At 50.9% G+C, this 27202-nt stretch overlaps 1 protein-coding gene and 1 non-coding gene across 3 annotated transcripts; one reads left to right on the top strand and one right to left on the bottom strand.

Annotated features, from left to right (window-relative positions):
• Window positions 1–1959: 1959 nt before the first annotated feature.
• On the bottom strand, window positions 1960–2041 carry TRNAL-AAG (transfer RNA leucine (anticodon AAG)). The gene has a single exon. It is a non-coding gene; the product is annotated as a tRNA-Leu (tRNA).
• Window positions 2042–6318: 4277 nt separating this feature from the next.
• LOC116958325 (ubiquitin carboxyl-terminal hydrolase isozyme L4-like) lies at window positions 6319–25636 on the top strand. 2 transcript variants are annotated; one of them, XM_076058533.1, is made up of 9 exons: window positions 6319–6488; window positions 8443–8454; window positions 11249–11374; window positions 12873–13008; window positions 16022–16107; window positions 18084–18131; window positions 19398–19473; window positions 20663–20721; window positions 21792–25636. In XM_076058533.1, the coding sequence occupies exons 1-9, from the start codon at window positions 6441–6443 to the stop codon at window positions 21882–21884; spliced, it is 684 nt and encodes a 227-aa protein (XP_075914648.1). In that variant the 5' UTR covers window positions 6319–6440; the 3' UTR covers window positions 21885–25636. The 2 variants fall into 2 exon arrangements, with proteins under 2 accessions (XP_075914648.1, XP_075914649.1); XM_076058534.1 differs by lacking the exon at window positions 8443–8454.
• Window positions 25637–27202: the final 1566 nt, after the last annotated feature.

Here is a 27202-nt window from a genome sequence, read left to right on the forward strand (position 1 = left end):
GTGTGTATAGTGGTGTAGTGTGTATAGTAGTGTAGTGTGTATAGTGGTGTAGTGTGTATAGTAGTGTAGTGTGTATAGTAGTGTGTAGTGTGTATAGTAGTGTAGTGTGTATAGTGGTGTAGTGTGTATAGTAGTGTGTAGTGTGTATAGTGTTGTAGTGTGTATAGTAGTGTAGTGTGTATAGTGGTGTAGTGTGTATAGTAGTGTAGTGTGTATAGTAGTGTGTAGTGTGTATAGTAGTGTAGTGTGTATAGTGGTGTAGTGTGTATAGTAGTGTAGTGTGTATAGTGGTGTAGTGTGTATAGTAGTGTAGTGTGTATAGTAGTGTGTAGTGTGTATAGTAGTGTAGTGTGTATAGTGGTGTAGTGTGTATAGTAGTGTGTAGTGTGTATAGTAGTGTAGTGGGTATTGTAGTGCGTAGTGTGTATAGTAGTGTAGTGTGTATAGTAGTGTAGTGTGTATAGTAGTGCGTAGTGTGTATAGTAGTGTAGTGTGTATAGTGGTGTAGTGTGTATAGTAGTGTAGTGTGTATAGTGTGTAGTGTGTATAGTAGTGTAGTGTGTATAGTAGTGTAGTGTGTATAGTAGTGTAGTGTGTATAGTAGTGCGTAGTGTGTATAGTAGTGTAGTGTGTATAGTAGTGTAGTATGTATAGTAGTGCGTAGTGTGTATAGTAGTGTAGTGTGTATAGTAGTGTAGTGTGTATAGTAGTGTATAGTAGTGTAGTGTGTATAGTAGTGTAGTGTATATAGTAGTGTAGTGTGTATAGTAGTGTAGTGTGTATAGTAGTGTAGTGTGTATAGTAGTGTAGTGTGTGTAGTAGTGTAGTGTGTATAGTAGTGTAGTGTGTATAGTAGTGTAGTGTGTATTGTAGTGTGTATAGTAGTGTAGTGTGCATAGTAGTGTAGTATAGTGTGTATAGTATTGTAGTGTGTATAGTAGTGTGTAGTGTGTAATGTAGTGTAGTGTGTATAGTAGTGTAGTGTGTATAGTAGTGTGTAGTGTGTATTGTAGTGTGTATAGTAGTGTAGTGTGTATAGTAGTGTGTATAGTAGTGTAGTGTGTATAGTAGTGTAGTGTGTATAGTAGTGTAGTGTGTATAGTAGTGTAGTGTGTATAGTAGTGTAGTGTGTATAGTAGTGTGTAGTGTGTAATGTAGTGTGTATTGTAGTGTGTATGGTAGTGTAGTGTGTATAGTAGTGTAGTGTGTATAGTAGTGTAGTGTGTATAGTAGTGTAATGTGTATAGTAGTGTAGTGTGTATAGTAGTATAGTGTGTATAGTAGTGTGTAGTGTGTATAGTATACTAGTGTGTATAGTAGTGTAGTGTGTATAGTAGTGTAGTGTGTATAGTAGTGTAGTGTGTATAGTAGTGTGTATAGTAGTGTAGTGTGTATAGTAGTGTAGTGTGTATAGTAGTGTAGTGTGTATAGTAGTGTAGTGTGTATAGTAGTGTAGTGTGTATAGTAGTGTAGTGTGTATAGTAGTGTGTAGTGTGTATAGTATACTAGTGTGTATAGTAGTGTAGTGTGTATAGTAGTGTGTATAGTAGTGTAGTGTGTATAGTAGTGTAGTGTGTATAGTAGTGTAGTGTGTATAGTAGTGTAGTGTGTATAGTAGTGTGTATAGTAGTGGTGTGTATAGTAGTGTAGTGTGTATAGTAGTGTAGTGTGTATAGTGGTGTAGTATGTATAGTAGTGTAGTATGTATTGTAGTGTAGTGTGTATAGTAGTGTAGTGTGTATAGTAGTGTGTAGTGTGGGGTGATGGACAACAAAATGAACTCAACAACAACAAGTAGCAGTACTAAAGGATGTGATCAATGTGTTGGTGTTTCTACCCTGCGTGTGTAATCATCATCGCCACGGAAAATATCACGAGGTTACGTTTGCAAAGGGGATAATCTAGAAATGTTGCTTGTTGAATTAGGATAAAAAAAAAGAATTTCATTTAAAAATTTGCTGGCAGCGGTGGGATTTGAACCCACGCCTCCGAAGAGACTGGAGCCTTAATCCAGCGCCTTAGACCGCTCGGCCACGCTACCCACACGATCCCCTCGGCGACCACAGCCCCCTTGAGGTCACCACCTCTTCCCGCTAAATTTGTTTAAATTTTGAAAAAGGTTTAAAGTAAATTTTATTGCATTTCTTGAGGGAAAGTAGCCACCCTTTTGCCTCACAAAGTGCGTGTAAAACTCACCGATCGCGTGTTTTAGTTTGTTTACATTTATTTTGCCGCTAGAAATCTTCACATGGAGAGGCGATGATGTTGATGATTTCGGCATTTGTTTGAGCATCTATCATTTGTGATAGGTCGCTCATGAAAAATAAGCTAATAGTTTAAGTGCGCTTTACCTGGTGAAATAAGTGTTCTAAAAAGTTTAGTTTTAGTTTAATATATGGGTCTCTATGTATCTCTGTGGGGCTATGTGTATCTCTGTGGGTCTCTATGTATCTCTGTAGGTCTCTATGTACCTCTATGGGTCTCTGTGTATCTCTATGTATGTCTATGTATCTCTGTGGGTCTCTATGTATCTCTATGGGTCTCTGTGTATCTCTATGGGTCTCTGTGTATCTCTTTGTATCTCTATCTCTATGGGTCTCTATGCATCTCTATGGGTCTCTGTGTATCTCTATGGGTCTCTGTGTATCTCTATGGGTATCTATGTATCTCTGTGGGTCTCTATGTATCTCTATGGGTATCTGTGTATCTCTATGTATCTCTATGGGTCTCTATGTGTCTCTGTGGGTCTCTAGGTATCTCTATGGGTCTCTATGTGTCTCTGTGGGTCTCTATGTATCTCTATGTATCTCTATGTGCCTCTATGGGTCTCTGTGTATCTCTATGTATCTCTACGGGTCTCTATGTATCTCTATGTGTCTCTATGTATCTCTGTGGGTCTCTATATATCTCTGTGGGTCTCTATGTGTCTCTATGGGTCTCTATGTATCTCTATGGGTCTCTATGTATCTCTGTGGGTCTCTATGTATTTATATGGGTCTCTATGTATCTCTGTGGGTCTCTATGTACCTCTATGGGTCTCTGTGTATCTGTACAGGGGCCGTCCATAAATGACGTCACGCACCTGGGGGGGGGGGGGAGACATTTGTGACGAGGGGGGGGTTAAGAAATGTGACGTCACATCAAAATGCGCAACTTGAAACAAATATAAATAACGCGTTCTACTTAATTAAAGATACTTTATAATAAATGTTTTCTCCTACAACATCAGAGTTCAGTGCCACGCTAAATAAGCACTACAATAACAATAGTTTGGGGCCCGTCCATAAATGACGTCACGCGATTTTGGACGATTTTTGACCCCGCCCCCCTCGTCACACGACGTCACAAAAGTCAGACCCCCCCTCAAATATGACGTCACAAAGCTCTGCCCCCCCCCCTCAAAAAATATAAAACATGCTTCAAATCGCTTTAAACTATTGTCATTGTAGTGCGTATTTAATGTAGCGCTGCACTCTGATGTTGTAGGAGAAAACATTACATAAGTCTATTTAATTAAGGAGAACGTGTTGTCTATATTTATTTATAAAGTTGCGAATTTTGATGTGACGTCATATTTCTCAACCCCCCCCCTCCTCCTCGTCACACATCTTCACAAATGTCTGATCCCCCCCCCCCCAGGTGCGTGACGTCATTTGTGTTTTAAAAAGTTTAGTTTTAGTTTAATATATGAGTCTCTATGTATCTCTGTGGGTCTCTATGGGTCTCTGTGGGTCTCTATGGGTCTCTACGGGTGTCTATGTATCTACATCTGTAGAACGTGAAGAACCAGTGGCATCTACATCTACAGAACGTGAAGAACCAGAGGCATCTACATCTACAGAACGTGAAGAACCAGTGGCATCTACACCTACAGAACGTGAAGAACCAGTGGCGTCTACAGAACGTGAAGAACCAGTGGCATCTACATCTGCAGAACGTGAAGAACCAGTGGCATCTACATCTACAGAAGGTGAAGAACCAGTGCCATCTACATCTACAGAACGTGACGAACCAGTGGCATCTACATCTGCAGAACGTGAAGAACCAGTGGCATCTACATGTGTAGAATGTGAAGAACCAGTGGCATCTACATCTGTAGAACTTGAAGAACCAGTGGCATCTACATCTGCAGAACGTGGAGAACCAGTGGCATCTACATCTGCAGAACGTGAAGAACCAGTGGCATCTACATCTGCAGAACGTGAAGAACCAGTGGCATCTACATGTGTAGAACGTGAAGAACCAGTGGCATCTACATCTGCAGAACGTGAAGAACCAGTGGCATCTACATCTGCAAAACGTGAAGAACCAGTGGCATCTACATCTACAGAACGTGAAGAACCAGTGGCATCTACATCTGTAGAACGTGAAGAACCAGTGGCATCTACATCTACAGAACGTCAAGAACCAGTGGCATCTATATCTGTAGAACGTGAAGAACCAGTGGCATCTACATCTACAGAACGTGAAGAACCAGTGGCATCTACATGTGTAGAACGTGAAGAACCAGTGGCATCTACATCTGCAGAACGTGAAGAACCAGTGGCATCTACATCTGCAGAACGTGAAGAATTAGTGGCATCTATATCTGCAGAACGTGAAGAACCAGTGGGATCTACATCTACAGAAGGTGAAGAACCAGTGGCATCTACATGTGTAGAACGTGAAGAACCAGTGGCATCTACATCTGCAGAACGTGAAGAACCAGTGGCATCTACATCTGGAGAACGTGAAGAACCAGTGGCATCTACATCTACAGAACGTGAAGAACCAGTGGCATCTACATGTGTAGAACGTGAAGAACCAGTGGCATCTACATCTGTAGAACGTGAAGAACCAGTGGCATCTACATCTGCAGAACGTGAAGAACCAGTGGCATCTACATCTGCAGAACATGAAGAACCAGTGGCATCTACATCTACAGAACGTAAAGAACCAGTGGCATCTACATCTGTAGAACGTGAAGAACCAGTGGCATCTGAATCTACAGAACATGAAGAACCAGTGGCATCTACATCTGCAGAACGTGAAGAACCAGTGGCATCTCCATCTGCAGAACGTGAAGAACCAGTGGCATCTACATCTGTAGAACGTGAAGAACCAGTCGCATCTACATCTGTAGAGCGTGAAGAACCAGTGGCATCTACATCTACAGAACGTGAAGAACCAGTGGCATCTACATGTGTAGAACGTGAAGAACCAGTGGCATCTACATCTGCAGAACATGAAGAACCAGTGGCATCTGAATCTACAGAACGTGAAGAACCAGTGGCATCTACATCTGGAGAACGTGAAGAACCAGTGGCATCTACATCTACAGAACGTGAAGAACCAGTGGCATCTACATGTGTAGAACGTGAAGAACCAGTGGCATCTACATGTGCAGAACGTGAAGAACCAGTGGCATCTACATCTGCAGAACGTGAAGAACCAGTGGCATCTACATCTGCAGAACATGAAGAACCAGTGGCATCTACATCTACAGAACGTAAAGAACCAGTGGCATCTACATCTGTAGAACGTGAAGAACCAGTGGCATCTGAATCTACAGAACATGAAGAACCAGTGGCATCTACATCTGCAGAACGTGAAGAACCAGTGGCATCTCCATCTGCAGAACGTGAAGAACCAGTGGCATCTACATCTGTAGAACGTGAAGAACCAGTGGCATCTACATCTGTAGAGCGTGAAGAACCAGTGGCATCTACATCTACAGAACGTGAAGAACCAGTGGCATCTACATCTGCAGAACATGAAGAACCAGTGGCATCTGAATCTACAGAACGTGAAGAACCAGTGGCATCTACATCTGTAGAACGTGAAGAACCAGTGGCATCTACATCTACAGAACGTGAAGAACCAGTGGCATCTACATCTACAGAACGTGAAGAACCAGTGGCATCTACATCTACAGAACGTGAAGAACCAGTGGCATCTACATCTGCAGAACGTGAAGAACCAGTGGCATCTACATCTACAGAACGTGACGAACCAGTGGCATCTACATCTGCAGAACGTGAAGAACCAGTGGCATCTACATCTGCAGAACGTGAAGAACCAGTGGCATCTATATCTAGTGCACACGCAGGGAGCAAAGTTTGGACTTACGAACACACCGACTTGCGTACACAACCATCCGCGTTCGTAAGTCGGGGACAGCAGAAAGGTGTAAATAAATAAATAATACAGCCCCATTCTCTATCCGCTGCGAACGTTCTGGACGGTTGACGTCGTCGGCCCCCCCCAACACCCCGCGGGGCCCCGCCCCTCCGTGACGTCACCGCGCAGGGCGTGGCCCCCTAATATAAAAGGAAATTTCGCGCCGCTCGTTTTAATCGCGAAGCTGTTGCCGCATTGTAACAAGTGGCGGGACCGTCTTTGTATCTCGCTCGTCTTTGTTTATCCTCATTCTCCCCGGCCGCCTTTGTCTCTCCAAAGCCATGTCCGCACAGCACCAATGCCTCATGCCGTTGGAAGCGAATCCGGAGGTGAGAGACAGAGAGAGAGAAATGAGTGTTGTTGGTGTGGTGGTGGTCGGGCTTGTTGTCATTGTTGCATCAGTGACAATGCAATTAATTACCGATCGTTTGTCTGTAATCGCATTAAATTTTAAGCTCTCGTCGGTTCGAGTTAAAATTTAGATGTCAACTGCTGTAACGATGTTCCAAATCTGTGGCGCTAAAATTTCGATATTTTTTTACCTCAGGAACCTTAATTGTAATGCTATTATGCATCATATTGTCATTAATTGCATTAAGAATTATTTGAGCGGAGTTCAGACGTAAACTACTGTAACAATGTACATTTATTATATCGTGATGTGGCGCTAAAATTGAGATATTTTTACCTCAGAAACCTTAATTGCAATGATGCAATGCGGTCTTTTTGCGTTAATTGCATTTAATAATAATTTCAGCGGAGTTAAAATAAGGCGTAAACCACTGTAACAATGTTACATCTTTATATCGTGGTGAAGTGGCGTTAAAATTGAGATATTTTTACCTCAGAAACCTTAATTGCAATGTTACAATGTGGTCTATTGCGTTAATTGCATTTAAGAATAATTTCAGCGGAGTTAAAATAAGGCGTAAACTACTGTAACAATGTTAAATCTTTATATCGTGATAAAGTGGCGTTAAAGTTGTGATGTTTTTTACCTCAGAAACCTTAATTGTAATGTTTATGCGTCATTGTCATGAATTGCATTAAAACTCACTTCAGCCGAGTTAAAATAGGGTGTAAACTATTGTAACAATATTCTTGGTTCTTTCGGTAAAGTCACGTAGAAGGGAAACAATAAAATTATAAAAAAATATAAAACAATAAAATTCTCACGAAAGCTTTAAATCAAAAATTATTGTAACAATGTTGAATCTTTATACTGCAATCTGCCGATAAAATTGCGATATTTTCTGTTTATCTCAACCTAAATTGCAATGTTTATAATGTCATTAATTGCGTCAAAACTAGTTACTAATCCGCGTTAACTTAAGATAAACTACTATAACGATGTTAATCTTTCATACCGTGATAATGTTGCGATACAAATGCAATATTGTTTAAATGCGTTACATTGTCATGTTAATTCCATTAAAACTCGCCTCCCAATAAGTTGAAACAATTATAACTGCAACGCTTTAGACCGTAACAATGATCATTTTTGTGCAAATGTTAAATCTGAAGACGTTGCGTTACGTAATACTTTACAATCCATAACTGGTTATGTTAATTATGTGTTATTATATAGAATTACATTACAGTGTAAACGGGGGTGGGGCTAATGACAATGTTATAAAGTAATAATTACGAACATGTCATTATATAAATAAGGTAATAATTAGAGCTACTAATGTTATATGCCATATAAATAAGGTAATAATTAGAATTACTAATATATGCCATATACATAAGGTAATAATTAGAATTACTAATGTTATATGCCATATAAATAAGGTAATAATTAGAATTACTAATGTTATATGCCATATAAATAAGGTAATAATTAGAGTTACTGATGTTATATGCCATATAAATAAAGTAATAATTAGAATTACTAATGTTATAAGCCATATAAATAAGGTAATAATTAGAATGACTAATGTTATATGCCACATAAATATTCATAAGCTCATAAGAATTACTAATGTTGAATGTCATATAAATAAGGTTAAAATGTTTCAATGTTCCATGACATTATATAAATAAAATAATTACTAATGTCACATGCCATTATATAAATAAGCTAATATATATAAAAGGAGGTTTTAAAAGTTGTAATAACATTTTGTTAAAAATTATTTGAATGGAGGGGAGAATTGGTAGCTCGGATAGGCGAGCAATGCCCCGGTCAGAGTGGAATTGGTAGAGCGGATAAGGGCTTTGCAGTTTGATTTTCCCCGCCTAACTAATTGTTTGTGTGTGTGTGTGTACGTGTGTGTACAGGTGGTGAATCAGGTGAGTGGTCAGTACAGGTAACCTGGTGGGCGTGGTCAGTGCGGGTAACCTGGTGGGCGTGGTCTGCGGGTAACCTGGTGGGCGTGGTCAGTGCGGGTAACCTGGTGGGCGTGGTCAGTGCGGGTAACCTGGTGGGCATGGTCAGTGCGGGTGACCTGGTGGGCGTGGTCAGTGCGGGTGACCTGGTAGGCGTGGTCAGTGCGGGTGACCTTGGTGGGCGTGGTCAGTGCGGGTAAGCTGGTGGGCGTGGTCAGTGCGGGTAACCTGGTGGGCGTGGTCAGTGCGGGTAACCTGGTGGACGTGATCAGTGCGGGTGACCTGGTGGGCGTGGTCAGTGCGGGTGACCTGGTGGGCGTGGTCAGTGCGGGTGACCTGGTGGGCGTGGTCAGTGCGGGTGACCTGGTGGGCGTGGTCAGTGCGGGTGACCTTGGTGGGCGTGATCAGTGCGGGTAAGCTGGTGGGCGTGGTCAGTGCGGGTAAGCTGGTGGGCGTGATCAGTGCGGGTGACCTGGTGGGCGTGGTCAGTGCGGGTGACCTTGGTGGGCATGGTCAGTGCGGGTAAGCTGGTGGGCGTGGTCAGTGCGGGTGACCTTGGTGGGCGTGGTCAGTGCGGGTGACCTGGTGGGCGTGGTCAGTGCGGGTAACCTGGTGGGCGTGGTCATTGCGGGTAACCTGGTGGGCGTGGTCATTGCTGTTAACCTTAGTGGTTGCGGTTATCACTGATAACGGAGGGGGGTGGTTATCACTGATAACGGAGGGGGATGGTTATCACTGATAACGGAGGGGGGGGGTGGTTATCACTGATAACGGAGGGGGGTGGTTATCCCTGATAACGGAGGGGGGTGGTTATCACTGATAACGGGGGGATGGTTATCACTGATAACGGAGGGGGGTGGTTATCACTGATAACGGAGGGGGGTGGTTATCACTGATAACGGAGGGGGGTGGTTATCACTGATAACGGAGGGGGGTGGTTATCACTGATAACGAGGGGGGTGGTTATCACTGATAACGGGGGTGGGGTGGTTATCACTGATAACGGAGGGGGATGGTTATCACTGATAACGGGGGGGGGGGGGTGGTTATCACTGATAACGGAGGGGGATGGTTATCACTGATAACGGGGGTGGGGTGGTTATCACTGATAACGGAGGGGGGTGGTTATCACTGATAACGGAGGGGGGTGGTTATCACTGATAACGGGGGTGGGGTGGTTATCACTGATAACGGTGGTGGGGTGGTTATCACTGATAACGGAGGGGGGTGGTTATCACTGATAACGGAGGGGGGGGTGGTTATCACTGGGGGGGTGGTTATCACTGATAACGGAGGGGGATGGTAATCACTGATAACGGAGGGGGATGGTAATCACTGATAACGGAGGGGGGGTGGTTATCACTGATAACGGAGGGGGGTGGTTATCACTGATAACGGGGGGTGGGGTGGTTATCACTGATAACGGGGGGGGGTGGTTATCACTGATAACGGAGGGGGGTGGTTATCACTGATAACGGAGGGGGGTGGTTATCACTGATAACGGAGGGGGGTGGTTATCACTGATAACGGGGGTGGGGTGGTTATCACTGATAACGGAGGGGGATGGTTATCACTGATAACGGAGGGGGGTGGTTATCACTGATAACGGAGGGGGGTGGTTATCACTGATAACGGGGGGTGGGTGGTTATCACTGATAACGGAGGGGGGTGGTTATCACTGATAACGGAGGGGGATGGTTATCACTGATAACGGAGGGGGGGTGGTTATCACTGATAACGGAGGGGGATGGTTATCACTTATAACGGGGGGTGGGTGGTTATCACTGATAACGGAGGGGGGGTGGTTATCACTGATAACGGGGGGGGGTGGTTATCACTGATAACGGAGGGGGATGGTTATCACTGATAACGGAGGGGGATGGTTATCACTGATAACGGAGGGGGGTGGTTATCACTGATAACGGGGGTGGTTATCACTGATAACGGGGGGGGGGGGTGGTTATCACTGATAACGGAGGGGGGTGGTTATCACTGATAACGGAGGGGGGTGGTTATCACTGATAACGGGGGTGGGGTGGTTATCACTGATAACGGAGGGGGGTGGTTATCACTGATAACGGGGGGTGGGTGGTTATCACTGATAACGGAGGGGGGTGGTTATCACTGATAACGGAGGGGGATGGTTATCACTGATAACGGAGGGGGGGTGGTTATCACTGATAACGGAGGGGGATGGTTATCACTTATAACGGGGGGTGGGTGGTTATCACTGATAACGGAGGGGGGGTGGTTATCACTGATAATGGGGGGGGGTGGTTATCACTGATAACGGAGGGGGATGGTTATCACTGATAACGGAGGGGGATGGTTATCACTGATAACGGAGGGGGATGGTTATCACTGATAACGGAGGGGGGTGGTTATCACTGATAACGGGGGTGGTTATCACTGATAACGGAGGGGGGGTGGTTATCACTGATAACGGGGGGTGTGGTTATCACTGATAACGGAGGGGGGTGGTTATCACTGATAACGGAGGGGGGTGGTTATCACTGATAACGGGGGGGGGGTGGTTATCACTGATAACGGAGGGGGGTGGTGGTTATCACTGATAACGGAGGGGGGTGGTTATCACTGATAACGGAGGGGGGGTGGTTATCACTGATAACGGAGGTGGGGTATCGCGGAATCGTGGATGTTGATGTTGGGTGGTGGTGGTTCCCATGCCAACGAGAGGGTCTAATGTCGTCCGTGTGTGACCCCCAACCACCCGAACCCCCCCCCCCCCCGCTGTCAGCTGCTGACGCTGCTGGGGGTACGGGGCCTGGTGGCGAGGGACCTGCTGGGCCTGGAGGGCGCCAGCCTCGCAGCGATCCCGCGCCCGGCGCACGCCATCGTCCTGCTACTGCCCCGTGCTGCCCACGTAAGTTACCCCCCCCTCCTCCACCTACAGCGCGTGTGTGCGTGTGTGTGTGTGTGTCTGTGTGTCTGTGCGTGTGTCTGTGTGTCACTGTGGGGAGCGGTGGTGTAGCGGTTAGCGCGCCACGCTGCGCTACGAACCCGGCGACCCGGTGTTCGATTCCCGCTCACGGCCAACACCGTCAAGTGACGATTATCTGAACCGGTCCCGGTGCCTCCCCTAGGTCGACTCGGCCTCAAATGAGTCACCTGGTGCGGTGTGCAGTAAACATCGCCACTGGGGAGACAAAGGCGGCCGGGCGTGGTGCTGGCCACCCACCCCCTCGTGTGCCGTTCCGGCCTTCATAGGCGCTGCTCGCTAACAGCACTTGCCCCTACGGTCTGTTTAGGCTACACGGGGGATCTTTGTTGCGTGTGGGCACAGCCGGGTGCATCTGCCAGTCGGTCATCTCGGTCACGGGACCTGCTGGGTCTGCCAGCGAGAGAGCCTTCGGCACGTGACGTGGTGGCCTCAACGACGTGCACCTGGCCTGGCACGGGCGCCGTGGTGACTTCGCCGTCACTTAGCGGCGAATGGCGCGTGAGTGCGCGTGAGAGAGGGTCTAGTGGGGAGCGGTAGTGTAGTGGTCGGTTCGATTCCCGCTCACGGCCAGCACCGGTGACGATTATCTGAACCGCTCCTGGGCCCCTCCCCCAGGTAGACTCGGCCGCAAATGAGTCACCTGGTGCGGTGTGTAGTAAACATCGCCACTGGGGAGACAAAGGCGGCCTGGCGTGGTGCTGGCCACCCACCCCCTCGTGTGCTGAGTGCCGGCCTTCATAGGTGCTCGCTAACAGCACTTGCCCCTACAGTCTGTCACAGACGGTACGGGGTGGATCTTTGTCTTTGTGAGTGTACTGGCAGTCTATATAGACTGTACGCGTGTGAGTGTACTAACAGTCTATATAGACTACGCGTGTGAGTGTACTGACAGTCTATATAGACTGTACGCGTGTGAGTGTACTGGCAGTCTATATAGACTGTACGCGTGTGAGTGTACTGGCAGTCTATATAGACTGTACGCGTGTGAGTGTACTGACAGTCTATATAGACTGTACGCGTGTGAGTGTACTGGCAGTCTATATAGACTGTACGCGTGTGAGTGTACTGGCAGTCTATATAGACTGTACGCGTGTGAGTGTACTGGCAGTCTATATAGACTGTACGCGTGTGAGTGTACTGGCAGTCTATATAGACTGTACGCGTGTGAGTGTACTGACAGTCTATATAGACTGTACGCGTGTGAGTGTGCTGGGGAGCGGTAGTGTAGTGGTTGGCGCACTGCACCCCGAAACCCCGGCCACCCGAGTTGGACTCCCGCTCATGGCCCAAGGCAGGTCAGGACGAACACCTGAATCGTCCCTGGTGGCCTCCTCCTCTAGGTCTGCTCGGCCTCAAACGCGTACCCCCGCCCCCCGCCAGCAGCGTGTGGGCTACACGGGGGACCTTTGTCTTTGTGCAGGACTCTGGAGAGGGGCAGGTGGGGGCAGCCATCTCCGGTGACGTGTACCATGTGACCCAGCCGGCCCAGACGCTGTGCGGCATTCTGGGTATCGTGCACGCCCTCGCCAACATTCCCCGCGCTGCACTCCGATTGGGTAATGCCGCGTCACGTGACCTGGGTTGTTGATGGTGATGGTGATGATGTTGTTGATGGTGATGATGATGATGATGTTGTTGTTGTTGGTGGTGGTGGTGGCGTACGTATGTTGAACTTCTTTTGCACCATAGAAATAGGTTTTACCCTTTTAACTGGCACAAAAACTGACACCTTTATTCAAGGCATCATGTTTGCAATGACCACAACACAAGCAGTCAAAATGCAAACAAAAAAGACAACTCTGATAATAATATGCACTGTCCTTGAATTTGATTGGTCTCCACCCGAGACAGCTTTTCTTAGAGCCTAGTCTCCATTGGTGTTGGACCAGAAGACGCCAAAAGGCGTACAACTCAAAAACAGCGCACTATCAGAGTTATTGAGGGCTCGGGGTGAGCCATTAACATTATGAGACCTCCTTTGCCAGAAACAAGATATAGAAATAGGTTTTACCCTTTTAACTGGCACAAAAACTGACACCTTTATTCAAGGCATCACCGTACGTAGCAAGACGTGGCTCCATCGTCATTGTCGTGTTGCAAATTTACAGCGGGATCCAAATGCTGTGAACGCGTGACGCTGATTCTAAATGTGGAGGGGAAAAGCCGGGGGACCCCGAGGAAAATCCACGTGACCACGGGGATAGAGGGAGAGAGAGAGAGACTCAGACTCCTAAATGTACAGCAGCAGGCATCGACAGGGTCGGGATCGAACACATTATCTCTTGTATACAAGGCGAGGTGGTTAACATCTCCTAGCCACCGTGATAATGATGTTGAGAGAGAGACTCAGACTCCAAATGTAGGCATCGACAGCGTCGGGATCGAACACATTATCTCCTGTATACCAGGCGAGGTAGTCAACATCTCTCAGGGTCTGGATTGAACCTACGACCTCCTGCAGACCAGGCGAGGTAGTCAACGTCTCTCAGTGTCTGGGATCGAACCAACGACCTCCTGCGTACCAGGCGAGGTAGTCAACATCTCTCAGGGCCTGGGATTGAACCCACGACCTCCTGCGTACCTGGCGAGGTAGTCAACATCTCTCAGTGTCTGGGATTGAACCTACGACCTCCTGCGTACCAGACGAGGTAGTCAACATCTCTCAGGATCTGGGATTGAACCCACGACCTCCTGCGTACCAGGCGAGAGGTAGTCAACATCTCTCAGTGTCTGGGATTGAACCTACGACCTCCTGCGTACCAGGCGAGGTAGTCAACATCTCTCAGGGTCTGGGATCGAACCAACGTCCTCCCGCCTACCAGGCGAGGTAGTCAACATCTCCTAGTCACCGTGATGATGTTGAGATATACTCGGACTCCAACGAAACAGCAGGCGTCGGGGTCGGGATGGAACTCGCGACCTCCCGCGTACCAGGCGAGAGGTAGCCAACATCTCTCAGGGTCTGGGATCGAACCAACGACCTCCCGCGTACCAGGCGAGAGGTAGTCAACATCTCTCAGGTTCTGGGATCGAACCGACGACCTCCCGCGTACCAGGAGAGGTAGTCAACATCTCCGAGCCATCGTTGCGCTCACCGAAGGTGGTGGGCAAGGACCACAGCAAACTAAACACAAAAAAGCAGTTCCGAAAGAATGAGTTTTCGTAGATTTTTTAAAAAGCGCTGATGATGCAGGTGACGGGCGCCGTTGTTGACGGCGTGGGGAGTGGCGGCGCGGCGGCGAGCGCTCGCAAGCACGGCAGAGGCCAAAGTTCAATTCCCTCTCGCGGCCGCGGCCACCGCCGCCATCGCCGGTTCTGACTGTCTTGACGCGGTCCTGCGCCTGCCCTAGGCCGGTGTGCATAGCCCGCATGGCCAGCCACCGCATGTCCAGCCACCGCATGTCCAGCCACCGCATGCCCAGCCACCGCATGCCCGGCCACCGCATGTCCAGCCACCGCGTGCCCAGCCACCGCATGTCCAGCCACCGCGTGCCCGGCCACCGCGTGCCCGGCCACCGCATGCCCGGCCACCGCGTGCCCAAACAGCTTTTGTTCGGCCGGATCGAGGGGGCTAAACGGGCGCGGCACGGGGCTAGAGAAGAGATGGAGTGATGTGTGAGTGAGTGTGTGGGTGGGTGTGTGGGTGAGTGTGTGGGTGAGTGTGTGGGTGAGTGTGTGGGTGAGTGTGTGGGTGAGTGGGTGAGTGTGTGGGTGAGTGAGTGAGTGACACGGGCTAGAGAAGAGACGGAGTGACGTGGTGCGGGAGGACGTGGAGCTGAGTGGACTTGCCGATGACTGGTACCAGCGGTGTCAAGATCGGCCTCTGTGGAGGAGGCTCGTGAAGGACGCTGCTGGGCAGTTGGAGGCAGTCGCCCTCCAACAACAACGGAGGGCGGATGAGCGACGCTCACAACATCGAGCGGAGCGCCGGGTGGCTAAAGCGCAGCGGGTTGGCACAGTAGGGGGCACAGGTGGTGCATCAGCCAGTCATCTCAGTCAGTCGACCCGTGGACCTGCTGGGTCTGCCCCGTGGCCTGCCAGCGGGCGTTCGACACTTCACGTGGCCTCAAGGTGCACCTGGCCTGGCACAAGCGTCGTGGTGACGTCACCGCCACTTAGTGGCGAATGGCGGTTGTTGTAGTAAAACATCGCCACTGGGGAGACAAAGGCGGCCGGGCGTGTTGCTGGCCACCCACTGCCCCTGTGTGCCGTGCCGGCCTTCATCCTCTCTGCTGTTAGTCGCTAACAGCGCTTTCCCCAACGGTGGTGGTGGTGGCGGCGGTGGTGGTGGTGGTGGTGGTGGCGGTGATGGTGGTGGTGGTGGCGGTGGTGGTGGTGGTGATGTTGACGATGTTGGTGACAGTGTTGATGGTGGTGGTATTTGATATCTGCCGATCAGTCAATCCGATGGCACCTGGGTCTGTCCCGTGGCCTCCTGCCAGCGGTGGGGTCTTGGACACTCGACGTGGCCTTAAAGTGCACCTAGCCTGGCACAAGTACCCTGGTGACATGATTGGCGGTTGTTGTGGATTGTGGTGATGGTGGTGATGGTGGTGGTGATGGCTACAGACAGTGACTCCCCATTCAAGAAATTCCTGGAGGAGACGAAGTCTCTGAGCCCCGCGGAACGAGGAGAACGCCTGCATAGTGACACGGTAATCACAACCACCAACATCAACCATCACCATCACCACCACCCACATCACCACCACCACCCACATCAACCATCACCACCACCCACATCAACCATCATCACCATCCACATCACCACCACTAACATCACCACCACCACCCACACACCACCACCACCCACATCACCACCACCACCACCCACATCATCACCACCACCACCACCACCACCCACATCACCACCATCACCACCATCCACATGAACCATCACCACCACCCACATCAACCATCATCACCATCCACATGAACCATCACCACCACCCACATCAACCATCATCACCATCCACATCAACCATCATCACCATCCACATCAACCATCATCACCATCCACATCAACCATCATCATCACCACCACCCACATTACCACCACCCACACACCACCACCACCCACATCAACCATCATCACCACCCACATCAACCATCATCACCATCCACATCAACCATCATCACCATCCACATCAACCATCATCACCATCCACATCAACCATCATCATCACCACCATCCACATTACCACCATCACACCACCCACATCAACCCACAACCACCCACATCAACCATCATCATCACCACCACCACCTACATCAACCATCATCATCACCACCCACATCAACCATCACCACCACCCACATCATCACCACCCACATCAACCATCATTACCACCACCCACATCAACCATCATCACCACCACCCACATTACCACCACCCACATCAACCATCATCACAACCACCACCCACATTACCACCACCCACATCACAACCACCCACATCAACCATCATCACCATCACCCACATCACCACCACCCACATCAACCATCATCACAACCATCAGCCATCATCACCACCACCCACATTACCACCACCCACAACCATCATCACAACCACCACCCACATCACCACCACCCACATCACCACCACCCACATCACCACCACCCACATCAACCATCATCACCACCCACATCAACCACACCATCACCACCTACACCAATCACACCACCACCCACATGAACCATCATCACCACCACCCACATCAACCATCACCATCACCCACATCAACAGCCACATCAACATCACCACCCACATTAACATCACCACCATCACCCACATCAACAAGCACGTCAACATCACCACCATCACCCACATCAACAACCACATCAACATCACCATATGTTTGGATGTTAGTGTCTGTGTACGTGCGTGTATATAGGCGTGTGTGTGCATGTGTGTGTCTGCGTGGCGAGTGTCTGTGTGCACGTGCACCTAGCCTGGCACAAGCTCAGTGATGACGTCGCCGCCACTTATTGGCGAATGCCGGTTATTGTATATCTCTTATCTGCTCGTGTGTATGTCTGTATCTATGCGCGTGTGTGTGTCTGTCTGTGTGTGCCTGTCTGTGTGTGCGTGTTGGTCTGTCTGTGCGTGTGTGTTGGTCTGTCTGTGTGTCTGTCTGTCTGTGCGTGTCTGTGTGTGTGTTGGTCTGTCTGTCTGTGCGTGTCTGTCTGTCTGTGTGTGTTGGTCTGTCTGTCTGTGTGTGTTGGTCTGTCTGTCTGTGTGTGTTGGTCTGTCTGTGTGTGTCTGTTGGTCTGTCTGTGTGTCTGTGTGTGTGTTCTGTGTGTGTGTACGTGTGTGTGTTCTGTGTGTGTGTGTTCTGTGTGTGTGTGTTCTGTGTGTGTGTGTACGTGTTGGTCTGTCTGTGTGTTGGTCTGTCTGTCTGTGGTCTGTGTGTTCTGTGTGTGTGTTCTGTCTGTCTGTGTGTACTGTGTGTTCTGTGTGTGTGTCTGTGTGTGTGTACTGTGTGTGTGTGTACTGTGTGTGTGTGTACTGTGTGTGTGTGTCTGTGTGTGTGTGTTCTGTGTGTGTACTGTGTGTGTGTGTACGTGTCTGTGTGTGTACTGTGTGTGTGTGTGTACTGTGTGTGGTCTGTGTGTGTGTGTACGTGTGCAGGCCATTTCTAAGGCGCACTTGGCTTGTGCTAATCAAGGCCAGTCCCAGGTAGGGATCAAACCCCCACCCCGTGTGTACGTTACACAAACATCGTAAAGGTCCCCCGTATAGCCTCTTAATGCCCGGGGCAAGTGCTGTTAGTGGCGAGTGGGGCATTGTGAAGGCTGCCGGCACTGAGGCGCACGAGGGGGTCTGTGGCCAGCACCACGCCCGGCCGCCTTTGTCTCCCCAGTGGCGATGATACACACCGCTGCGCCAGGGTACTCGTTTAAGGCTGAGTGGACTTAGGGGCAAGCCCTTTAAGCGGTTCAGATGATCGTCGCCGGTGTTGGTGGTGACCGTGAGCGGGAATCGGATCCGGGTCGCCGGGTTCGTAGCGCAGCGTAGCCCTCACCGCTACAACACTGACACGCACACTGACACACACACTGACACGCACACTGACACACACACTGACACACACGCTGACACACACACAGACACACACGCACGCTGACACTCACGCCGACTCGCACGCTGACACGCACGCTGACACGCACACACTGACACACACACTGACACACTGACACACACACTGACACACACACTGACACACACACTGACTCGCACACTAACACACACACTGACACACACACTGACACACACACTGACACACACACTGACGCACACTCACACACGCACACTGACACACGCACACTGACACACGCACACTGACACACGCACACTGACACACGCACACTGACATGCACACTGACACGCACACTGACACACACGCACACTGACACGAACACTGACACACACACTGACACACACACTGACACACACACTGACACTCACGCTGTCACGCACGCTGACACGCACGCTGGCACGCACGCTGACACGCACACTGACACGCACGCTGACACGCACACTGACACGCACACTGACACACACACACTGACACACACACACTGACACACACACACTGACATACACACTGACACACACGCTGACACACACGCTGTCACTCACGCTGTCACTCACGCTGTCACGCACGCTGACACGCACGCTGACACGCACGCTGGCACGCACGCTGACACGCACGCTGACACGCACGCTGGCACGCACGCTGACACGCACGCTGACACGCACGCTGACACGCACACTGACACGCACACTGACACGCACACTGACACACACGCTGACACGCACGCAGTTGAGAACCACTAGAGAGACGAGGTCTCTTATGACCTGGAGACCGAGTGACCATGAATGGCCTAGTGACCCTAGCTGACCCTGTGACCCTGGCTGACCCTGTGACCCTGTGACCCCTAGGTGCCAGGCGAGCCGTCCAGTGTTGATCTCCATTACGTGGCGCTGGTGTGCGTGGGAGACGGGCTGTACGAACTCGGTGAGGGAGAGGGGGTGACCGCCATCGTCACCGCCATCGTCACCGCCATCGTCACCGCCATCGTCACCGCCATCGTCACCGCCATCGTCACCGCCATCGTCACCGCCATCGCTGCAACATCCTCACCACCATCGTCACCGCCATCGTCACCGCCATCGTCACCGCCATCGTCACCGCCATCGTCACCGCCATCGTCACCGCAACATCACCGCCATCGTCCCCGCCATCGTCCCCGCCATCTTCCCCGCCATCGTCACCAGCCGCCATTGTCGCCGCCATCGTCGCCGCAACATCACCACCATCGCTGCAACATCGTCCCCACCATCATCACCGCCATCGTCACCAACCACCAGCGTCGCCATCGTCACCAACCACCAGCGTCGCCATCGCCACCACCATTGTCGCTACAATATCGTCACCACCATCGCTACAACATCATCACCACCATCGATCGTCACTACAACATCGTCACCACCATCATCGTTACAACATCATCACCACCATCGTCGTCACCACCATCGTCACTAGCATTGTTGCTACAACATCGTCACCACCATCATCGCTACAACATCATCACCAACATCATCACCACCATCGTCACTAGCATTGTTGCTACAACATCATCACCACCATCATCACTAGCATTGTGCTACAACATCGTCACCACCATCGTCACCACCATCGTCACCACCATCGTCACTAGCATTGTTGCTACAACATCGTCACCACCGTCATCACCACCATCGTCACTAGCATTGTGCTACAACATCATCACCACCATCGTCACTAGCATTGTGCTACAACATCGTCACCACCATCGTCACTAGCATTGTGCTACAACATCGTCACCACCATCGTCACTAGCAATGTTGCTACAACATCGTCACCACCATCGTTACAACATCATCACCACCATCATCACCACCATCGTCACTAGCATTGTGCTACAACATCATCACCACCATCGTCACTAGCATTGTGCTACAACATCGTCACCACCATCGTCACCACCATCGTCACTAGCATTGTGCTACAACATCGTCACCACCATCGTGTGTAGCAGTGCGTAGCGTACAGTGCAGCGTGTAGCGTACAGTGTAGTGTATATAGCATTTGAAAGTGCACGGTGACCATCTTCGTTCGATGGCTAGAATGCCAACGTTGTTGACGTTGTTGTTGTTGTTTGTAGACGGATGGAAGGCGACCCCAGTGCACCACGGTCCTTCCAGCGCAGCCTCGGTTCTGGAGGTGAGGTGGAGACGCGGGGGAGATCCTCCTCCTCCCTCGTGTCTCACGAGATGTTGACCACCTCGCCTGCTATGCAGGACGCCTGCTGCTGCTGTATATTTGGAGTCTGCGTCTCTCTATAATTGTCATGGTGGCTAGGAGATGTTAACGACCTCGCCTGGTATACAGGAGGTCCTGGGTTCAATCCCAGACCCTGAGAGATGTTGACCACCTCGCCTGGTATACAGGAGGTCGTTGGTTCGATTCCGACCCTGACCGACGCATCTCTACATCTCTGGCTTTCTCCCCGTGGCGGTCGCTGCGTGGATTTTTGGCCGGGTCCTCCGCGCTTATCCCCCCTCCACCTTTTAATAATCGACGTCGCCACGCTTTCAACGTACAGCGCAGTTGGGCCTTGCCTGCTAAAATAAATTAGTTTTCTAGTTTAGTTTTTATACTCCCCGTGTCTCGCTGTGTCACCATTTCTCTCTGCGTGTCCCCGTGTCTCGCTGTCCCCGTGTCTCCGTGTGTCACCATTTGTCTCGCTGTCCCCCGTGTCTCGCTGTCCCCCGTGTCTCGCTGTCCCCCGTGTCTCGCTGTCCCCCGTGTCTCCCCGTGTCTTGCTGTCCCCCGTGTCTCGCTGTCCCCCGTGTCTGTCCCCGTGTCTCGCTGTCCCCCGTGTCTGTCCCCGTGTCTCGCTGTCCCCATGTCTCCGTGTGTCCCCGCTCGTGTCTCGCTGTCCCCGTGTCTCGCTGTGTCACCATTTTGTCTCTGCGTCTCCCCGTGTCTCGCTGTCCCCCGTGTCTCGCTGTCCCCCGTGTCTCGCTGTCCCCCGTGTCTCGCTGTCTCCGTGTGTCTCCGTGTGTCTCCGTGTGTCCCCGTGTCTCGCTGTTCTCTGTGTGTCCCCGTGTCTCGCTGTCCCCCGTGTCTCGCTGTCCCCCGTGTCTCGCTGTCCCCCGTGTCTCGCTGTCCCCCGTGTCTCGCTGTCCCCCGTGTCTCGCTGTCCCCCGTGTCTCGCTGTCCCCGTGTCTCGCTGTCTCCGCCCGTGTCTTCACTGTCCCCGCGTCTCCCCGTGTGTCCCCGTGTCTCAGGACGCCGCCCGCGTCTGCCGCTCCCTCGTCTCCCGCGCCCCCGGTGACCTCCGCTTCTCTGCCCTCGTGCTGTGCGAGGAGACCGCCGCCTGAACACCCGGAGACCGGAACCCGGAGACCGGAACCCGGAGCCCGGTACCCGGAGCCCGGAGTCCCCCACAACTCTGGCTTCCCCAACCTCTTAAGAGTCGCGGGATTGCACTATGTAACACAGTTTATTTTTCCTCGGTGGGAAGTGTTGCCTCCCTCGTTGCTTACGCCTAACAAAGTGTGGAACGTGGATATTATTCCCCGCAAAACTTTTGCTTTTGTGACCGCGACGGTGATATATTTTTTTATTTTAAAAAATTCAGTTATTTTTTCCCAATGGGAAAACGGGCGGAATGTGCGTCTTTCCGTTCACACACACACAGAGTCGGATAAAAAAAAATAAAACAACGTGAGTAGTAATTAACGTGCATTCATACTTAAAGCGGCACACACAAATTGCTACAAAAGATTTAGAAGTGAGTGGTTTTTCGAGATTGACGACTCTGCTGTAAAAATCGCTCTCACGAATCAACACCAACACCCCGCCCCCAAATTCTTTGGTTCTATTCGGTAACGTCACGTGGGTTAAAAAAAAAAATAAAACGGCAAAAAAATCACGACGACGTTTCGGGCCACAGCACAAAAAGCGGCCTTCGTCAGGTGAAGGGGACCCCGGACTGTCTCGAGGATGGCGCTGGAGTGAAGCGCACGGCCGAGCCAAGCTCAGGCCCCGCGGACCCTTTTTAAGCTGTGCGGGAGGAATCGAGGTGCCCTTGACCAAAGGAGTTGGCGTGTAAAAACAAAAAAAAAACTAAAAACGAAGGCTTCAAATCTAGAATCAACCCGCCCAAATGTAGTCTCCCTTCGTGTTCTCGTGATGCTGCCCTTGGTGGTGCGGTGGGCGACGTTCAAAGTCTCGGTATACCCTGGTGGAGGCGTTGGCCTTGCTCCTCCTCCGAGGACGCTCCCGCGCTCCCCCGTGAATTCGTCAAGGCGAGCGTCAAGGATGTGGACTTTGTTTTTTTTGTTTTTTTACACACACACACTCGTAGTTATCCACCAGAGTCTCAACCAGCTCCACGTATTAATAACCCCCCCCGCCGCCGCAACACCGCCCGCGTTTCTGGCAGCGAAAGTGGAAACCCTAACGAAGTAATTAAAAGGCTTTCTGTGACTGCGTGTACAAAACGCGATAAAATGACGTTCAGACGCGAAACTCTCGCGACGTTCCGACCGTCGCACGACGCGCGAGCGATCTTCATCCGACCACCCCCCGGCGAAGACCGCTCGCGCTGTGATCGAAACCTCGTGATTGTTTCTCGTTTCGACGTCGGTTTTGTTGCATTTCTACGCACGCGACTCGACCGGGGAAAAAAAGACGAAGAGTAAAACTGAAGCCTTTTTTTGTTGTTGTTTTGTTTTGTTTTAAACGAGGATTCGCGTTTACTGCGTTAGCCACAATACCTGCAGTCAGAATGCAAACAAAAAGCACTGCTATGATGATGATGATGTATGATGCTTTGACCCTTGACGTGGACCCCAAATCAGTTTCAAGGACAATGCAATCGTATGTTATCGTAGTATGTGTTTTTTTTGGTTTTGTTTGCACTTTGACTGCAGGTATTGTGCTCAATGCAGCGGCATGAATCCTCGTAAAAAGGTTTCGGTTTTGTTGTGAGAAAAAACGGGGGGGAAAAACCAACCCCCCCGTTGTCATCATCATTATCATTATTACACTTTGGTAGTGGCAAAAAAGGAGGTCTAAAACGATGCAGCTCCACGTAGGGGTTTTTTTTCCCGACCTTGCGGTTTCCCGAGGAAACCACGAACCACTGCGACAGAGCTGTCCCAGGCCGCTACCGCCTTACTTGGCGAGCTGTCTTGGGGGAATTCGCTGCCCTCCGTGATCCTCTTTATCCGCGCTCCGACAAAGACAAAACGCCGGCTTTCGACCTTTGCCCTCGGACAGCTTTGGGAAGAAGTACCTGGACGTGTCACAGCTTCACGAGGCCCAATTTGATGTGCAGTGGTGACATCGGCGGCTTCCCCTGGGGGCGGGGGGGGGGGTGTCCACCAGTGGCTCCGGCCTGAATTTGTTCCGCAGCCACGGGAGAACTCGCCCCGCTTTGCCCAGTCCCGCCCGCGGTTGGTGTTTGTATTACTTTAGCGCGGGCACATGTCGATGTTGATTCGCCTGTTGTTTTTGAACGAGGAGACGCATTAATTCGCCCGTCTTCGCAAATTGAAAAATGGCTCGATTTAAACAAGAAAAAAACACGACATCACTCTCCTGCTCGCGAAAGCCAATTTTGCGGGGACTAATAATAATAATATCCACTTTCTGTACCCTATTCTTAGCTCTTTCGGTAAAGTCACGTTGAAGGGAAACAATAAAATAATAAAATATATATTACTTTATTGTTTCCCTTCAACGTGACTTTACCAAAAGAGCTAAGATTATGAATTACTGCAGTCACGAAAGCTTTCAATCAAAATTTCTGTACCTTTTTTGAGGCATGAGCAAATTGGTGAGTGACACTACCCAGGAACAATTTTGTTTTTGTGTTACACGGTGAATTTTCGAACCTCCCCCCTCCCTCCTCTCCCCCCCCCGAAGGAAGTGTTTAAAACCCCTCGACCTCACCCTAGCTCGACCCTCCTTGTTAATGTGAATTGTTGACCTTTTACAGCTAGCCACTTGACCCTCACGGTCAACCCGTGGCATAGGCCTGTTGCCGTTTCTGTGGTCACTCCTCCTCCCCTCATGACCTCACCCCCCCCCCTGACCCATGACCTAATGACCTACCTTTAATGTTGAAAGCACACTTGCTCATTCTCGTTCGTTCCGCTGGTCGCTTGCCAAGTGTACGGCTAGCGGCAGCCCCTTTGGCTGGACCACGCCACGTTCCCATGGACGGGGCCAAGTCCGTCCGCGGACGGGCGGGGGCTGTCCACTCGCGTCGAGTTTCGGCGCACGGTGGAAGGTGGTGGCGGTTTTATCAACCCCGGAGGGGTGGTGGTGATGGTGGTGATAGTGGTTGTGGTGGTGATGATAGTGGTTGTGGTGATGATAGTGGTGGTGATGATAGTGGTTGTGGTGATGGTGGTGCTGGTGATGATAGTGGTGCTGGTGATGATAGTGGTGCTGGTGATGATAGTGGTGCTGGTGATGATAGTGGTGGTGGTGGTGATGATAGTGGTTGTGGTGGTGGTGGTTGTGGTGATGGTAGTGGTGGTGGTGGTGTTGATGGTGGTGGTGGTGATAGTGGTGGTGGTGGTGATAGTGGTTGTGGTGTTGATGGTGGTGGTGGTGATAGTGGTTGTGGTGTTGATGGTGGTGGTGGTGATAGTGGTTGTGGTGTTGATGGTGGTGGTGGTGAGGGTAGTGGTGATGATTGATAGTCGTGGTGGTGAGGGTAGTGGTGATGATAGTGGTTGTGGTGTTGATGGTGGTGGTGGTGATGGTAGTGGCGATGATTGATAGTCGTGGTGGTGGTGTTGGTGATAGTGGTTGTGGTGGTGTTGATGGTGGTTGTGGTGTTGATGGTGGTGGTGGTGGTGTTGATGATGGTGGTGGTGATGGTAGTGGACACCTCCCCTCCCGTAGATGGGTCTCTGCGAAGTCGCGCGTCTGCTAACGCTGCCGTCCATGCCTGTCGCCTCATTGCAGCCTTAATAGGCGCTCGCTGACATCGCTCTCACCCGGCTGTCTTGAGGATTGCCTCGCCGTCCGTGCCGCGGTGACGTTCGTGCAACGCGCGCCCACTTCAATTGTGCCATCATTAAAAACTTGCCTTGCGCACAATCACCCGCCACACGTTGTGTCCGCGTGCGTAGTGCAGCGTGAAGCTTCGCACGTAACGCTTCGCCTGCTCGGCACACACTTGCGTTAACTCATTCTGGCACCAGTCGTAGGAACTCCTTGGGGCGAGGCGTGGCGATGTTGTCGCTACTCGCTGCTGCTTCTCCCGGGTTTAGCGCCTAGCGAGATTTCTTGAATTTCGAGTCCCGCCCGAGGTTGCCTTGACGGGGCCCACGACCCTCGGCAGATCTGACCCCAGCGACTCGGCACACGGCTTGGTCGCACTCGGCCGAGTCTTCTTACACACAGAGGCTACACACACACAGAGGCAGCTTCACACACACACACAGAGGCAGGTTCACACACACACAGAGGCAGCTTCACACACACACAGAGGCAGCGTCACACACACACAGAGGCAGCTTCACACACACACACTTAGGCTTCACACACACAGAGGCTTCACACACACACACAGAGGCAGCGTCACACACACACAGAGGCAGCTTCACACACACACAGAGGCAGCGTCACACACACAGAGGCAGCTTCACACAGAGGCAGCTTCACACACACACAGAGGCAGCTTCACACACACACAGAGGCAGCTTCACACACACAGAGGCTTCACACACACACACAGAGGCAGCTTCACACACACACAGAGGCAGCTTCACACACACACACAGAGGCAGCTTCACACACACACTTAGGCTTCACACACACACACTTAGGCTTCACACACACAGAGGCTTCACACACACACAGAGGCTTCACACACACACAGAGGCAGCTTCACACACACAGAGGCAGCTTCACACACACAGAGGCAGCTTCACACACACACAGGCAGCTTCACACACACACAGAGGCAGCTTCACACACACAGAGGCTTCACACACACACAGAGGCTTTAAACAACAACAACCACCATTCGCTACTAAGTGGCGGTGACGTCACCACGACGCTTGTGCCAGGACATGTGCACCTTGAGGCCACGTGGAGTGTCGAACGCCCGCTGGCAGGAGGTCACGGGGCAGACCCAGGTGGTGCCACGGGTCGACTGACTGAGATGACTGGCTGATGCACCACCTGTGCCCCCTACTGTGGCATCCTGCTGTGCTTTAGCCACCCGGCGCTCCACTCGTGAGCATCGCTCCTCCGCCCTCCGTTGTTGTTGGAGGGCGACTACCTCCAACTGCCCAGTAGCGTCCTTCACGAGCCTCCTCCACAGAGGCCGATCTTGACACCGCTGGTACCAGTCATCGGCAAGTCCACTCAGCTCCACGTCCTCCTGTACCACATCACTCCATCCCTTCTCTAGCCTGTGCCGCGCCCGTTTAGCCCCCTCGATCCGGCCGAACAAAAGCTGTTTCGGCATGCGGTGGCTGGGCATGCGGGCTACATGACCCAGCCATCGCAGCTTTGCCCGCCGGAGGAGCTCACCGATGGGACCTTGCCCAGATCTTTCAAGGATTTGTGAGCTCCTCACACAATCCAGTCTGGTTAAACCCAGGATGGATCGTAGGCAGGCCAGCCTAAATGTTTCTAACCGGTGAAGATGTTCCATTAGGGGGGT

Source organism: Petromyzon marinus (assembly GCF_048934315.1).
Source record: "Petromyzon marinus isolate PM22_M1 ecotype Great Lakes invasive population chromosome 76 unlocalized genomic scaffold, UKy_Petmar_22M1.pri1.0 chr76_unloc.2, whole genome shotgun sequence".
NCBI lineage: Eukaryota > Metazoa > Chordata > Hyperoartia > Petromyzontiformes > Petromyzontidae > Petromyzon > Petromyzon marinus.

What these genes read in the sequence shown, in the direction of transcription:
- LOC116958325 (XM_076058533.1), top strand. Translation starts at nt 6,441, where the DNA reads ATGTCCGCACAGCACCAATGCCTCATGCCGTTGGAAGCGAATCCGGAG. An exon ending in AACGCCTGCATAGTGACACG is followed by an intron (nt 16,108 to 18,083) that starts GTAATCACAACC and finishes GTACGTGTGCAG; the next exon opens with GCCATTTCTAAGGCGCACTT. An exon ending in CTAATCAAGGCCAGTCCCAG is followed by an intron (nt 18,132 to 19,397) that starts GTAGGGATCAAA and finishes TGTGACCCCTAG; the next exon opens with GTGCCAGGCGAGCCGTCCAG.